The 16093-nt window shown below is 40.0% G+C and overlaps 1 protein-coding gene across 2 annotated transcripts in view; it reads left to right on the top strand.

The window, feature by feature from the left end:
- The window catches only part of fancl (FA complementation group L), a 32254-nt gene that overhangs the window by 12184 nt on the left and 3977 nt on the right, over positions 1 to 16093 (top strand). The window contains exons 6-11 of one of the 2 annotated variants that reach the window (XR_015109412.1): positions 2071 to 2167; positions 6434 to 6502; positions 13086 to 13236; positions 13386 to 13469; positions 14777 to 14822; positions 15867 to 15982. Coding sequence is in view for 1 of the 2 variants with exons in the window: in XM_086180415.1 (XP_086036541.1) it covers positions 2071 to 2167; positions 6434 to 6502; positions 13086 to 13236; positions 13386 to 13469; positions 14777 to 14822 (447 nt within the window). In the remaining variant the exon portion in view is untranslated. The remainder of the gene's footprint in view (positions 1 to 2070; positions 2168 to 6433; positions 6503 to 13085; positions 13237 to 13385; positions 13470 to 14776; positions 14823 to 15866; positions 15983 to 16093) is intronic. The other variant, XM_086180415.1, reaches the window with a different exon arrangement.

Here is a 16093-nt window from a genome sequence, read left to right as displayed (position 1 = left end):
TCGGACACACCAATGGTCTCTTCTACTAGTTCTTGTGAACACACGCGCAGCAGCGTTCTGGACCAGCTAGAGAGTCTTTAGGGGCTTACTGGTGCAGCTTGATAGGAGGGAATTGCAGTAATCCAGCCTGGAAGTGACACAAGCATGGACTAGTTTTTCTGCATCTTTTGAGACAGGATTTGCCTGATCTTAGCGATGTTACGTACATCAAAGAAAGCAGTTCTGGAAATTTGCTTAATGTGGGCGTTAAAGGACAGATCCTGATCAAAGAGAACTCCTAGGTTCCTTACAGTAGTGCTGGGGGCCAGGGTGATGCCATCCAGGATACCTATCTCATTAGATAGGGTGTCTGTAAGGTGTTTGGTGTTTTGGGCCCAGCACAATAACTTCAGTTTTGTCAGAGTTTAATAAAAATGGACATCAATGTTATCTCCTTTAGCCAGACCTCCAGTTTTGTCAGCTGATTTGTTTCAAGTGGATGCATTGCTAAGTACAGCTGCATATCATCTGCATAGCAGTGAAAATTAATTGAGTGTTTCTTTATAGTGTGACCTTATAATGTAAGCAGGTTTAGTGTGAGGAGGACTGGTTCAAGCACAGACCCTTGTGGAACACCATAACTGACTGTAGTAGTTTCAGAGGGGTTATCATTAGTTAGTACGAACTGAGATCGACCTAGTAAATATGATCTAAACCAATTTAGTGCAGTTCCTTTACTGCCACTGACATGTTCCAGTCCCTGTTGGAGGATATGATGTTCAGTGGTATCGAAAGCTGTACTAAGATCTAATAAGACCAGCACAGAGACGAGTCCCTCATCTGATGCCAGTAGGAGGTCAAAGGTAACCCTGACTAGTGCTGTTTCTGTGCTATGATGAATCCTGAAACCTGACTGGAAATCCTCTAATAAGCAATTGCTGTTGAGAAAGTCACTGAGCTGTTTAGCAACTGCTTTCTCCAGAATTTTGGAGAGAAAAGGAAGATTTGATATTGGTCTGTAGTTGGCCAAAACATCTGGATCCAGAGTTGTTTTTGAGAAGGGTCTTAATTACTTCTACTTTAAAGGACTGTGGGATGTAACCAGATAACTGCGACACATTGATCATATCTAAGAGAGAGGTGCTAACGAGGGGTAGAGAGTCTTTAAGCAGCTTGGTTGGGATGGGGTCTAGACGACAGGTGGATGGTTTAGAGGAGGAAATTATTGCACTAACCTCATGAAGGCTGATGGGAGAAAAACTTTCAAAGTGTATGTCTGGTCCAACAGCTGCCTCTAAGGTTTCTTGGGTTGTGGGTGCCATGTTGTCAGTTGATGGCAGGGGGAGAAGAATTTTCTCTCTAATTAGTAGAATTTTGTGTCATTGAAGAAGTCCATGAAATCTTTGCTACCCAGGGAAACAGGAATACTTGGTTCAATAGAGCTGTGGCTCTCTGTCTACAGTACTGAAGAGAAACCTGGGGTTGTTCTTGTGTTCCTCGGTTAGTGCAGAGTTGTAGGCTGCTCTAGTTTTACGAAGGGCTTTCTTATAGCTTTAAGTCTATTTTGCTAGACTATATGTGACTCCTTCAGTTTGATTTGGTTGAGGCACATACTGAAATTGCCATAAAGGTTGTAAAAAACATTTCGCGATTCATTTTTGTTGAACTGCATCTGTCAATATTTTCCTCGTGAGTTGTGAAAACAGAAAGTACATTCAAGTGTATTTCTGTATGATTAGATAATAAATAAATATAATAATATAATAAACAAATTAAATAATGCTTTAAGGCTCTGTGTTATAGGTTTTGTTATATTCCTTTGCATTAAAAGAACACTCTGGAGGGCAATGTAGTATATAGTCTTAGAGGAAGAAAGCTTCCAGTTGTCTATTTATTTGGGTATGAAAGTGGCATTTTAGCCTAGTATAATGTCACTGTTTGTATCACAGGTGCCAAATCTGAAGCCAGAGTTTTACTTTCTACAGCCGTGATGAATGGTGAATGATGGCTGCTGTGCTATCAGTGCACTTTGTCCTCTCTGAACAGTTGCAGTTGCGGTATAATGAATTTATTTTGTGTTTTCATCTTCAGGCTATTTTTCATAGACACTCAGTTCCGAACGTTGAGGCTGAAGGCTGAAGACTCCTCTGGAAGACAGCACATTCTCACTGTAAACCTCAAGTCTAGGGTAAGTCGCGCTTGACACTAAAAATATTTCTTTATCAAATGCTCCACAGCTGGATGCTGACATGCAGCCAATCATTATACAAAGAGGTATACTTCGCAAAACACATAGGGGATGTTCAATTTGCTGATAGCAAATCAGTGCAAATCATCTGTGCCCTAAAATCTAGGACAGACTGGAGATGGTGTGGAGAGACACGACAACCTACTGTGACTGAGATATAGCACAGATAAAACATCTCCACATAGACCTCAGCATGATGGAAAAGCTTCTTCTTTGAGTGGAGAAAATGAACACATACACACTCATCTGCATAGACTAGTCTGTCCTCACTGCTATCGAGGGAAATAAACAAAATCTTTATCAACTGTAGTAAATACAGGCTGGTGGAATAGGAATGTTTGCATCTCAAACACTTCCAAAATATCAGATAAGAGAATGCTTCATGCGTTTTTGTCCCAGAGTACTTGATGATTTCAGTTTTAATATAGACTAGGGATGTCCGAGGCCGTTTGCTTTGGGTTTACTTCAAAAATTGGAATGCTGATCAAAAAAAAGAAAATGGCAAAACCAGCACTCTGATGTGCTATCAGTGATTCAGTTCATTTTTTTTAAGGAAGAGGTCCTTTTTGTTTTGTTGGTTGGGTTCGGGCAGTTAATTAACATGTATTCTTGAGGGCTGGGTGGATGGACTGGTACTCTTAATGCCTCGGCTGGGTGTGTCACTTGTACTGTCTATCACACTGTGTACTGGGGTGAAAATAACAAAATAAATAATTAGTTATTAATTGTAATGAACATGCGGACAGTGTTTTACAAATTAAAAAAAAAAAAAAAAGAAGTGTCTGGACTCAGATAAATTAAAAAAAAAGTTGTAATGTCAGTCCAAATGAATGATTATACATATACATGAGGCATTCTGTCATCTTATTAGATCAGAGGGATGTTTCAGAATTAAGACTGCGCTTCCTCTCCTCTGTAAGACAACCTGCTAAATCTGGGTTCTATTTAAGGCTCATTTACATGGTTATATCTAATTGTGCACCTGACTATAGTTTTGGCTGTTTCAGTTTCTCAAGCTGTCCTGCCATGATAAACTTGTATTTACAAGAATTTTTTTTTTTTTTTGCATGCATGCATGCATGTTTGAAGTCAATTAACAGCAACCAGCACCAGTCTTGATTAGTTACGGTGAAAAAACAAAACAAAAAAAAAACATTCATAGCAGTATATTGGGTGGATCCAGACAGGGAAATATTATTAGAAGAATAGCTATATTATATTTCTCATATTTTAAATTATAAATAATGATTATACAGTTATTAATAAAGAATTATGTTCTTCTAATGTGTTATGCTCTCCTATTGTGTCAAGACAGTGGGAATGTTCTACTGAAAAATATAGATGAATCTCTTGAATTAATGTTTTAATGTTGTGCAAATGCCTTTTACATGGATCTTTTCTTAAGATCTCAATCAGGGTATAGTGTAGGCGTGGGGTGTGTGTTCTGGGCATGGTGAGGTGGTGCTTACCTAAGCACAGATGACATCCACCAGGGACAAGAGAGGGTGTAGAGACCCCACTCTGTGCCCACCTGGCCCTCCTCACCCCTCTGGAACTGGGTAAAAATACCTCCCTGCGTTCCAGCTGCTCCCACCAGATCCAGCGCCAGGTCATCCCTCACCAGGCACAGCAAGGGAGGAGGCAGCGCTGGCAGGGAAACATGGAGGCTCCGGTGGCATGGGAGGGAGACCAAGGGAAAGAAAGGAAGAAAAGTTGTGTAGTGTTGAAGGTGAAAAGCTAGAAGAAAACCTTGTTCATATGCTTATTATTGACCATATTGGCATGATATGAAAACAGATCCACAGCAAATAAAAGCAAGTCAGTCAGGCTGTCTCTTAAAAATAAACCCTTACCAGTATTTTTCAATATAATTTGAATGGAAATCTTATACAATAATGTGTGAGATCTGTTGAGCTGTGGCTCTCATTAATGTCCATTCATCACTGGTCACAATCTTTATTTTTCTTGTATTGCTTCCGGCTTTCTTATTCTGCCCCCCCATGCATATTCATTTTTCTGTTTGACTTTATTTGCAACTATTCCTGGATACATTGCACTTTAATTTATTAGAAATACAATAGTATCCTGCAAAACATTTATTTGGGGTACCCCACTCCCTAACTCCTCCAAGAGGAGTTGAGGTTCAGCAGATTGTTGGCTCCCAAACACACGACTATCATTTGCACACACCCTGCATTGTGTGCACTTTGCTGAGGATTTGAAGTTTTCTTGAGACCTCAGACATTTTTTTTTTTTTAGGTCAGATTGCATTTACCTTCTGAAATCAGAAATAGTCTTTTCAGTTCTGTTGAGATAAGAAGAATCAAACAATTGTCAGTAAATATGACATCACAGCACATCAAAAACCTTTAAGAGAGCCATCTTGACCCCTGCCAGAAGAGGCACAATAAGGCACAGATAATACATGAGAGGGCTCACCTTCTTCACCCCCCAGACCCCATTCAAGCTACCCTCTGTCAACATTTTTATAGCTGTTTGACATTAAGACAAACACTGGTCCTTGGTGATGCACTGGTTAGTGGGCCCTGCAAGTCAACCCACAGGTTAGAGGGAGTTTCCGGTCGGTTTCGGAGTGGGTCAAAACATACAACAAAAGTAGCGTGTGTTTGTGTGTGTGTGTGCATGCGTGCGTGCGTGTGTGAAAGAGAGAGCGAGAAAGAAAGAGACGCAACTTATTTGTCATGAGTTCTTTGAACACTGGTTGGTGGGGATATTACATTGACAAGTTCAGTCCATTCACAGCAGCAGTGTCAGCACCATGGAGAGCGCTCGGTCAGAGTTAGTCCTCCTGCAGGCTGCTCTTACTCACTGTTCATAGTTTTAGGCCTGCCCCCAAAAATAATACAATATAATTCATATAAAACCCACATAATTGTGAGCCAGGAGTCAGACATTTTCAGTGATTGGTCTGGTGACAAAACCGCATCCCTATAGTGAGATGTTGGGTATTTAAACATTTGGTGACAAAACCAGTTCTGGAAATTGTTAAACTCAAATCAGTAAAGCATAAATAAATTTTAAAAAGCATAACTTCACAGACATTAATTCCTTTCTTAGTCTACCTAATTTAGGCACCGGTTATACCATTATACAGTTCCTGCTCCCAGTGTAGAATTCCCTTGTAGTGTCTCATGCTGTAAACAATCGTCGTACCTCTAGTCATTAAAAACACTGCTGCCCAATCTGGCAACTTTTAGGACAAACTGTAGTTATCCATAGAAGACAGTAGATTTCTCTGCATCTTTTCTTCTCAGCAAGTAGCAAAGGACACTCATTTAATTTACAGGAATGCCGAAAGATTTGATTGAGCTGAAAGATATTCAGTTGCTTTTAACCTCTTAGAGTGATCATGATGTAAATGTAGTTGAGGTACGCAGCACAGTCATTGTCTTTGTGTTTGGTAATTTTTGCAAGCAGTGTCAGAAATTGTCAAAAAATTCTCAATTTTTGTCATGCCGAACAGTAGATCAGAAATGACCGTCAGTTACTGTGTGATGTTATTTTACGTAAAACACAAAATACTCAAAGGCGTGTTCAGTGTCATGCGATTGCTTGTGGGCTCTCCATTTCCTGTCATTTTTTTGCTGTCCCCACTCAGAGTAGCTCACTTCTCCCATCATGGCAGCACCACCATCAAAAAAGAGCCCAGTGTCAGCAAGTCATCACACAATTCACCACCAGCACATCTCTCATGTTAAACACCATAGACATTTGATCCAGTGCAAGCATCTGCATGATTCCTCTCAACAACAATGACTGCTAGCATGCTGTAAGCCACATCCATTTTTTCAATGACAGATAAATTAATAGCTTGTGACTATTATCAGATGAAAACTGGCTAACCTACAACTAACTTATTGAACGACTACTGAAAACCACCCATCTCACAGATTACCAACTGAGTCTCTGCAAGGCACTGATAGGGAAGAAGTGTGTGTTCCATGATGTCTTTTTGGACCTCTTCAAAAAGAAAAGTTGTTCTCATGTATATTTTGCTCATGTGGTTTAAAAAAAATAAATAATCCTGCCCTAACTTGGACAAGATCAAGTATATCTCATAAAAAAATTTCAAACTGCACTATGTTCCTCTAGTGGAAATATCATAAGTTGTCACAGCAGTTTAATGGTGCATTCACAGAAGTCTTAATTTCAACTAAATAACTGAATCATCTCTTAATCCTACAGCACCCTGCGGAATCTCCTGAATGCTCAGCTGACCTTCCAGTCCCTTTGGCCGTAACCTGGACACCTCAGGTATGTATATGAGTAAACACGCAAAATAGTGTGTTGGCTTGGTTGATGACCCTCAAAAAATGTACTGGGCACATGGAGTAATATTTTTTGGGATGAGAGCCTTAAAACTGTATGTGATGTTAACCATCCCATTTAAACATGTCACCCGGTCTTACTAGTCAATAGCAGTCTGTTGCTTTTTTAGATAAGATAAAGGTTATGCAGTATATATGCAATATATAACTCAAAAAACTCAAAGGTGTCTGTAAAAATTGTATCTTAGAATCACCCTCCACCAGTGGCCTAGTATTTGCAGCTGTATTTTTTTCCTCCCTGTTGAAGTTTCTATCATGTCTCGCATAAATCTACATAGTTTTTGACTGGGGAAAGCAAGCTCCCCACGTTGGGTGTATCATAGGCAGCAAAGACTTTGACAGCTTAACCTGCACTTGACCTGTATGTGTGCAGTTTTGATTGGCATGAAACAGCTCTGTGGTGACAGCCTTCCCTGCTATTCACAAAATCACATTGTAGGAAACCATCTGTCCTGCAGTGGTTTGACATGAGATAAAGATGTTGTGGAGGCCTGCATGAAGTGGGACACCTGTACAGCCAATCAGAGTTCCCGTCTTGTTAAAGGAACACAACAACTTTTGGCGAAATATACGTTTTTGCCATCCTCCCCAGAGCCAAACAAGAAGACAGATACATATATCTGTTCTGCGTATACAGTATAAGCTTAGACATCATCTGACTGCTAGTTAGCTTTGCGCAGGTAATGGTTTGTGCAGGTTCCTTCTCTGTCTGTTCTAATAAACAAGGTTCAGGTTCTAGGTTTATCCAGAGGTTATCCTTCTCGTCCTCTTTTACAGTGTAGAACATGATGAGGAGTAGCAGTCAACAAACTTTTTGTTCGCTGAAGTTTTGAGGGGCTGTGCATTATCAAAATGTCTTAATCTCTCAGTTTTAAATTGTTACTTCCTGGCTTATCTTAAACATAAGCCTGGAGAGAAGAGTATTTGGTGACCTTTGGTGCCACACAGCCCACCTACTACCGTTCATTGTGTTAAACTAACTGGCAGTCAGCAGGCCTCTGGGGTCTCAGCTCCTGAATGCACACACAGGAGGGAAGGGTATCTATAGGGTAGCGTGTTTCCCAAAATGTTGGCATATTCCTTTAACTATCTACCTGGTGTGTACTTCATATGTCCAGTTGAAGAGAATATACCAAACCTGACATCATATAGTTTGTTACACAGAACCATCTGGGAAGTCCTCTGTAGAAACTGTTTGGAAAAGGGCAGGTGCTGGATTCTCTGTTGCCATCTGTCACAAGCTAACTGCAGCCAATCAGACCAACCATCTCACGTAGAAACCGAAGCTTGTAAAAGAGTGAAACAATTTTTCTGTATGGAGAAAAGCTTTCAGTGTTGTTCCTTACTCTTCACTAAACAGAGAAATATTCTCCAGTTCCAATATATGATAGCTGCATCGACGCTTACCTTTTCAGGTTTTCAACGTTAAACCAAACAATTGAGATAATGAGAGTGCCACAACTCCAGCAATACATTCATAATTTTTGTCCAACTTTAGACATATTATACTCTGAAAGTTGTTTGGTGGAACGTCAACATTAGATGTGGACAAGGTGATGTTTCCACTCTTTGTTCACCTTACCATGACATTTTTTTCAGTGCTTTTAGACTGAAACCATGATTGAGTCTACACAAACACACTTGACTCATCCTCTGCTACTTATTGCATAATTTGACAAACCACATCTCCACCTGCTGTATTAAGACATTTTCTCTGAGCCCCTTAAATTTAGTCCGCTATAATTGGCATAAGACTGCTTTGATGTGAAAGCGGCTGCAGGCTCTTTGTATCTCTTTGCCTCCTTGTTATTGTTGTTTGCTTTCTTGCTTCTTTCACTCACACTCTGCTTTTCATCTGTCTCCGCTTCTGAGTCTGTGTTGCTTAACTCATTCACACACACACACACACACACACACACACACACACACACACACACACACACACACACACGTTCACAAAGACATCTTTTATTTATTTTCTAATGGTCACACCAACAGTTGCTTTGTCGAATGATCGAATGATTGCTCCATATCCGACAATGCTCTGGACCATTCAGTGTTTCAAATATTCACTGGAGGGAGCTATCTGTGTGTGTGTGTGTGTGCGCGCGTGCGTGCGCGCGTGCGTGCATGCGTTTGTGCATGCGTTTGTGCATGCGTTCGTGTGCGTTTGAGTGACATGCAGGGAAAAAAAATCAGATTTGAGAGTGTGTGAGGAGGGTAGTTCTAATGTGTGGGCACATTTTTGTGTGTGTGTATTTCTGAGCTGATACATGGCAGGCGTACAGTGAGGACGAGCTTAGAACAGCGCTACCGTATGGAGCCTGTCTGCCTGCTGGGCCGGTGATGGATCTCTCCCACACTGCAACATGAAGTGTTTGTGTGTATATGTGTGTATGTGCTTGCATCTGTGCCAAGTGTTTCTTTTTTTTATCGTGTGTGTGTGTGTGTGTGTGTGTGTGTGTGTGTGTGTGTGTGTGTGTGTGTGTGTGTGTGTGTGTGTGTGTGGCGGGGGGAAGGGCCTGTCTGTCGGCAGCCCTGACATGTTCATTTGAATGAGTAATTATTGCCTGCTCTGTTGCAGGGCCAAGACGTGCTACTTTGTGCATTTGTGTGGAAGTGGAATGGGAAGAGAAATAAACCTCAGTGTGTGCATGTGTGTGTGCAGGTGTTATCATTTCTAGAATTTCCAACTTTTACTGTAATAAAAGTATCAATAATCAATACCATTTCCAATACCACTAGAAAAAATGATGCTTCATTGGAGGGAAAAATATTTTAGATTTCTATTAAGAGATAAATATATCAAGGCGACAGCCTGACAATAAGTAACAACTTTGCTTGTTTTGCCTTATTGTAGAGAACAGCAGAATGACTTGGAAACTAAGAAACTTTTTTCCTTCCAAGATCAGGCCCATAAAATAACTAAATGATGTAATTAGAAGTTTAAGCATAAGCACAGTGTGGTGTGAGGCTATAATGACTCAAATATTGATCCAGATTATGGTATGGTTTTTGCTCCCAAAATAAAACTAGAGCCGGTCTATTTAAATTGTAGATTCTCACTGAAGGCATCAAAATTATGAATGAACATATAGGGAATTATGAAGTGAACACAAAAAGTGTGAAATAACTCAAAACATGCTTCAGATTTTAGATTCTTCAAAATAGCCACCCTTTGCTTTGATTACTGCTTTACACACTTTAGGCATTCTCGCGATGAGCTTCATGAGGTCGTCACCTGAAATGATATTCAACACTCTTGAAGGGGTTCAAGCCTTCAGTTTTGAATAAATCCCCAACAGTGTCACCAGCAAAGCACCCCCACACCATCACACCTCCACCTCCATGCTTCACAGTGGGAACCATGCACGTAGAGACCATCCGTTCACCTTTACTTTACACAAAGACACAGCAGGTGGAACCAAAGATCTCAAATTTGGACTCATTAGACCAAAGCACAAATTTCCACTGGTCTAATGTCCATTCCTTGTTTTTCTTGGTCCAAACAAATCTCTTCTGCTTGTTGCTTTTCCTCAGTAGTGGTTTCTTAGCAGCTATTCGACCATAAAGGCCTGATTTGTGCATTCTCTTCTGAACAGTTGTAGAGATGTGTCTGCTACTAGAACTCTGTGTGACATTTATCTGGGCTCTAATCTGAGGAACTGTTAACTTGCGGTTTCTAAGGTTGGTGACTCGGATTAACTTTTCCTCAGCAGGAAAGGAGACTCTTGGTCTTCCTTTCCTGGGGTGGTCCTCATGTGAGCCAGTTTTGTTGTAATGCTTGATGGTTTTTGCTACTGTACTTGGGGACACATTCAAAGTTTTTGCAATTTTCTGGACTGACTGACCTTCAGTCCTGAAAGCGATCTGTGATTTATTTTTACTTTGCTGATTGGTTCTTGCCATAATATGAATTCTAGCAGTTGTCAAACAGGGCTGTCAGCTGTGTGCCAACCTGACGTCTGCACAACACAACTGATGATCCCAACCCCATTACGGAGGCAAGAAATTCCACAAACGAACCCTGACAAGGCAAACCTGTTAAGTGAAAACCATTCCAGGTGACTGCATCATGAAACATATTTAGAGTTATTTGACAAGTTATTTGATAATTCCATATATCTTGCTTCAAATATTTGATGTCTTCAGTATGTATCTACAAAGATAGTAGTAGTGGTAGAAGAAAGTAGTAGAAATTAAGAAAAAATATTGAATGAGGTGTGTACAAAATTTTGACCAATAATGTGTGTGTATACACACACACACACACACACACACATATATATGTATATATTTGTGTGTGTGTATATATGTATATGTATATATTTGTGTGTGTGTATATATGTATATGTATGTATATATTTGTGTGTATATATGTATATGTATGTATATATTTGTGTGTATATATGTATATGTATGTATATATATATATATATGTGTGTGTGTGTGTGTGTGTGTGTGTGTGTATGTATGTATGTATATATCATTAGGATTATTCAAATATATCTCTTAAATCTTAAAGTCTCTTAAAATACTGATCATGTTTACTTCAGCAGCCTTGTTTGCTCTCTGACCTGAGATCTGTTCGTCAAGATTCATGTTCTGCATTTCCATGGTGCCTTCAGACATACTGTATAGATTTAATTAATGATCATTTTGCCTTCATGTATGTTCAGGAGAATATTGTTGGTATACTTACATATACTGTACAAAGACACATTCACAAAAAACAAAATACAATGTCTCATAAAATAGTAGATTTTCTTTTATTCTTTACAAGCTGTATAGGTAATGAGAAGCTTTGGAGCTCATTTAAAAAAAAAAGACAATGCCTTACAAGTGATAACAAGTGGCATAGCATTTCTGTAAAGAAGAGAACATTTTTTGTCAGCCTGCTTGCTTTCAAGGGCTTAATGGAGATTGTTCATTAATGTATAAAGAGAACCGATTGACACCACCAAGAAGCAATCCTCAGCTCTGATTCCTCCTCCACTCAGATACAGCAGGAATTCAATTTTTAGCCTTTCTTCCTTTTTCTTTCTTTTATGTTCACATCTTCCTAAACTAGGCTTAGCATAGTTATCCTGAGCTGTAAATGTAATCATGCCACTGGCATTAATTGGGCTGTAATTGCCGAGGCTCTCAGCACCTGGACGATGCTTAATTGTGTGCACTGTGCTGGCACAATGACCCATAATTTTTGGTTCATTTTTTTTCCTCTAATTTTTTTTCTCCTCACATTCCATCTGTATTGCTCACCCACACCTCTTATCTGCTTTCTTTTTTCTCATATGATTTTGTGTGCGCGTGTGCATCTGTGCGTGCTCGCATTTGCGCGCGCATTTGCTCGTGTGTACCTTCAGTTGTTTCACTTTTTATAAACTGGCCACTTGCTACCCTCTCAGGAATGAGCACTCTGCATTTAGTTGTATCAAAAACTTACACTCCTACTGTCATGTGAATGTATTTCAAACAAAATAACTGCTGCAGAAAAATGACTTGGATCTTATATATGAGATTTAAGACAAGAGTAAAGCCACAAATACCTAGTTTCTATGTAGAAATTTGAGTAGCGGTGTCCTAAGCAGAAGATGAAGTCGCACTCTCTTTGTGTGTGTTGTAATCCAAATATTTAACTATCTAGCTGGTTTCAGCTGGATGTGGATGAACAAGTTCTGTTTGTTCGGTTTCTAGTCACATTTTTATCCTTTATGATTTAAGTTTTGTTTTTGTTAAAGAAAACTTTGAAAAGTTTTGACATTTTAGTTGACTCCTAGCCACATTTGGTGATCAATCTTATAGCCACAGAGGTTTTTATCATATAAGGCTACCTGCCAGATAATTGTATTACTAGCCATAGGCTGTTAAACTTTTCATTTTCATTTTCAGTTAAGTTCACACTGAAAATAATGTAAGTTCGTGTAACTGAGCCATTTGACCTTCATGTACTGGACAAAAGAAGATGTCATGATAAAGTCTGGACAGCAAAGGATTCTAGGACCTCTCACTGGTAATTATCCAGGAAAGAAAAGTGAAGTAAGCAGCAATTAGTGGGTCCACCTTAAAGGTCAGTACTCCTTCAGTGTATATGACCTGAAGCTTCAGGACAAACCATCTTGTCATTTATTTTCTTGTACTGGTAGACATACAATTATGAGGTAAATGGTAAATGGACTCAATTTTATATAGCGCTTTTCTACCTTAGCGGCACTCAAAGCGCTTTGCAGTGTCATCTCATTCACCCATTCACACACACACTCACACACTGATGATGAAGGCTGCCATGCAAGGCGCCAACCGACTCATCAGGAGCAATTATGGGTTCAGTGTCTTGCTCAAGGACACTTCGACATGGTCATCGGGGTCGACGATCGAACCAGCGACCCTGTGGTTGCTCGACGGGCACTCTACCCCTGAGCCATGCCGCCCGTGGTGAAGTTCCACTGTTGTTATACCATCTTAGATTGTGCCCATATTGAAACAGTCTGTCTGCTCTGGTATGACAGATGACCCTGGAGCAGCTCCACAGCCAGTTCCTGGTAGTTTTGGAGACCCTAACCGAGTTTTGGGATGTGCTGGAGGAGATTGACTCAAAGACCTGGGTTCTGGAGCCGGAAAAACCAAGTTTGTCTGACACCATGAGGCGAATAGCCATTGGTACTGTATGCTGCTTCTATTTGTAGAACCCAATGTCACACACTGCACACTTAATCAACTTAACAAAATATAGTAATGTCTATTCAGTAATACTCTTCAGTAAAGTAGCCAGGGATACGGGGGAGAAATATTCTAATTTTTATGTGCAGGTAACAACACCTCCATCAAAGTGGAAGTGGATCCCAGACACCCTAAGATGTTGCCAGAGTGCTGCCTGCTGGGAGCTGAGCATGGTGGGTAGGACCCCAGAAACATGGCAACACTTCAAAGTGCATGTGCAGGCAGTGGCAGAGAACAGGAAGTGTATCAGCACTGTGAACATAAAAACACATACCATGTTACAGTAAGTGAGACCCTCTCATGATAGTACAGTCAGTAAATTGTGACATTTTTATTTCAGGTAATTGTATAGTTTTTGAAGTCATGGTAGAAGAAGTTTAAAAACAAAAACAAAACTAACTATTTACAATGTTCCCAAAAAAATTCACTCATTTGAGATTCTGGAAGTGGTGAGACCGATGCAGAATGTTTGGGGCCGATGCTGATGCCATGGACAGGTCACCAGTCCGTTGCAGGGCCATCAGGAGCAATTAGGGGCTTAGTATCTTGGTCAAGGATACTTCAACATGATCATCGGGGGAAGTGAGGATCGAACCAGCGACCCTTGGGGTGGGCAGAATGTTTTCCCAGGATAACCTGCCAGCTGAGGATCAAGTCAGGGGATGAAGTACAAATTCTGCTCTTGCTTCCCATTATTTAGATCAGATCAATACGCCTCCATCAGGCGTGAATGAAAAAGGAACAGCACTGCTCTTTCACCGAGCGCCTTATGCCTGCACTTCATCTGGGCTGCTTGTTTTGACTATTGTCTTTCATCTTGTCAGAGCACTTGCTTCCAGAATGGCACCTCTTCATTCTTGCCACGCAAAACACTGGAGCGAGCCAGCCAGCCAGACAGCCAGACAGCAAAGCCAACCAGCTCTGGCACTGTCTATTTAAGTCCCCGTCAACTGTCGGCCATTGTTTCTGTAAAACCAGGGTCATGAAACTCCTAGCCTGTTGCCTAGCAATGCAACTCAAAAGATATTAAACACATACACACTTCAGCAACTCAAGACGAGAGGCAGGCAGCGACCCTCAAATATGAGGGGTCACAGAGAAATATTGCTTTTTGCATGTAGGAATAACAAATAGTGAAAGTGATGAGCAATGAATTGAGATAAAGCTTTCCTATGAAACAGAGGAAACAATGATGATTCATATCTAATAGTGAGGACACCACTGGTGTCACTTATAAGATGTAGTTTGACTTTGTAGAGCAATCTCTTTTTCTGAGGAGATAACAATACATCCATACAGTACATCAATCGCATCACTGCAGGTACTTGTGTAGCTTCAAAGCTAATTTAGGTTGTAGGAAGTATGAAGGTTAGTCAGACACAACCATTTTTTTTTTAATTCTTCAAAATCATGTACAATTTTGTGTTTGAAGTCAAATGTTATGTCCTCTGCCCAATCCTTTCCTTTCTCTGTGTTGCAGTTGTGACTCCGCTGAGGAATAAGCTGAACGCAAACATGCATTTATGGTGAGAGACATCAGGCTTGGGCGGTATGACTGGATGATAATCTCATACTTAGATAAATAGCTTTCAGCAGCCTATTCTCATTCTTCTTCTTCTTCTTCTTCGTATTGCTGTTGTCAGTATTAATTAGGCCTGGTAATTGTGCCTTATGGACCTTACCATGATATGATAGCATATTTTATTTCAAAATAGAGCAGAAAATACACCTTGCTGTGTACCTTTTGTAGTTAAAAAAAAACAAAAAAACTTATAAGAACAATATTTGTAAAGTTGTACAGTTCACTCTGTTACAGTCGCTGCCCTCATCTCTGACTGACAAAGTGCATCTAAATTCTTGTGTCACTCCCTGAGCAGTAAGACATTGAAATATAGCTACTGCAACACACATGGGTCACAATATGATCTTATCATTATATTTTACAATATTGTGTGAAGAAAATAAATTCTGGATATATCGCTGTAATGATTTTATTGCGCTACCACATTGGGGATACACACTGTGAATCATTTTGTAATCCTGATTTCAACGTTTATTTTGAATGCCTGAATTGTTCTGACCAGCCAAAAATGCAGCTACAAATCTGGAAAATGTTAAAATCATTTTTCAATTTGAAAAAGAACGTTTTAACACTCCAAACACTTAAAAAAAAACCCTCATCAGCAGAATAAAAAAAAAAACCCAAAAGCATGTGATTCTTAGTTTCAGGCGATTATAGTCTAATGAAAATATAGCTGATCAATTTCCTTGATCCTATCCTTTCCCCCTACATACCAGTCCTTCAAACCTGTGATATCTGAATTTTTTTAACCACTTTAAGGCAGTTGATTTGTAGAAATTATTGACACACTTAGTATCAATGGAGTAGCATTCACTTGAAGTTCTGATTTTAGAGTGGAGATGTGAGCAACATTTTTTTGCTAGTCGTCTATTGGTTGAGTTAGTTGGCTCTACAGAAAAAGCCATCCACGGTCGATACGGCCTTTATCTACTTTTACTGACGTGAAAGTTGGTTGTTCAGTCGACAGATTTTCATATTCCTATTTTAGCAGTATGAGAGCAGAGGGAGACGAGCAGCCGGAAGGTTCATCCGTAAACATCGGAGTCTCACCAAAGCTCCGTGAAGAGAATCCGGAGAGTGGCTGATCATGCTCTCCCTCTCTCTGTAGGTTCATCATTATTAGCAACACACTGCACACTGCGAGGATATTTTCACAACCATCTGATTACCACTCTGAAAAAAGACTTGATTACGCCTCATTTTGAAGTATTTTAA

Source organism: Aulostomus chinensis, chromosome 16 (assembly GCF_037954235.1).
Source record: "Aulostomus chinensis isolate RoL2024-O1b breed Wild chromosome 16, RoL_Achi_v1.0, whole genome shotgun sequence".
In the NCBI taxonomy this organism is placed as follows: domain Eukaryota; kingdom Metazoa; phylum Chordata; class Actinopteri; order Syngnathiformes; family Aulostomidae; genus Aulostomus; species Aulostomus chinensis.
The sequence above is the reverse complement of the archived record's forward strand: the minus strand, read 5'-3'. Positions and strand labels throughout refer to the sequence as shown.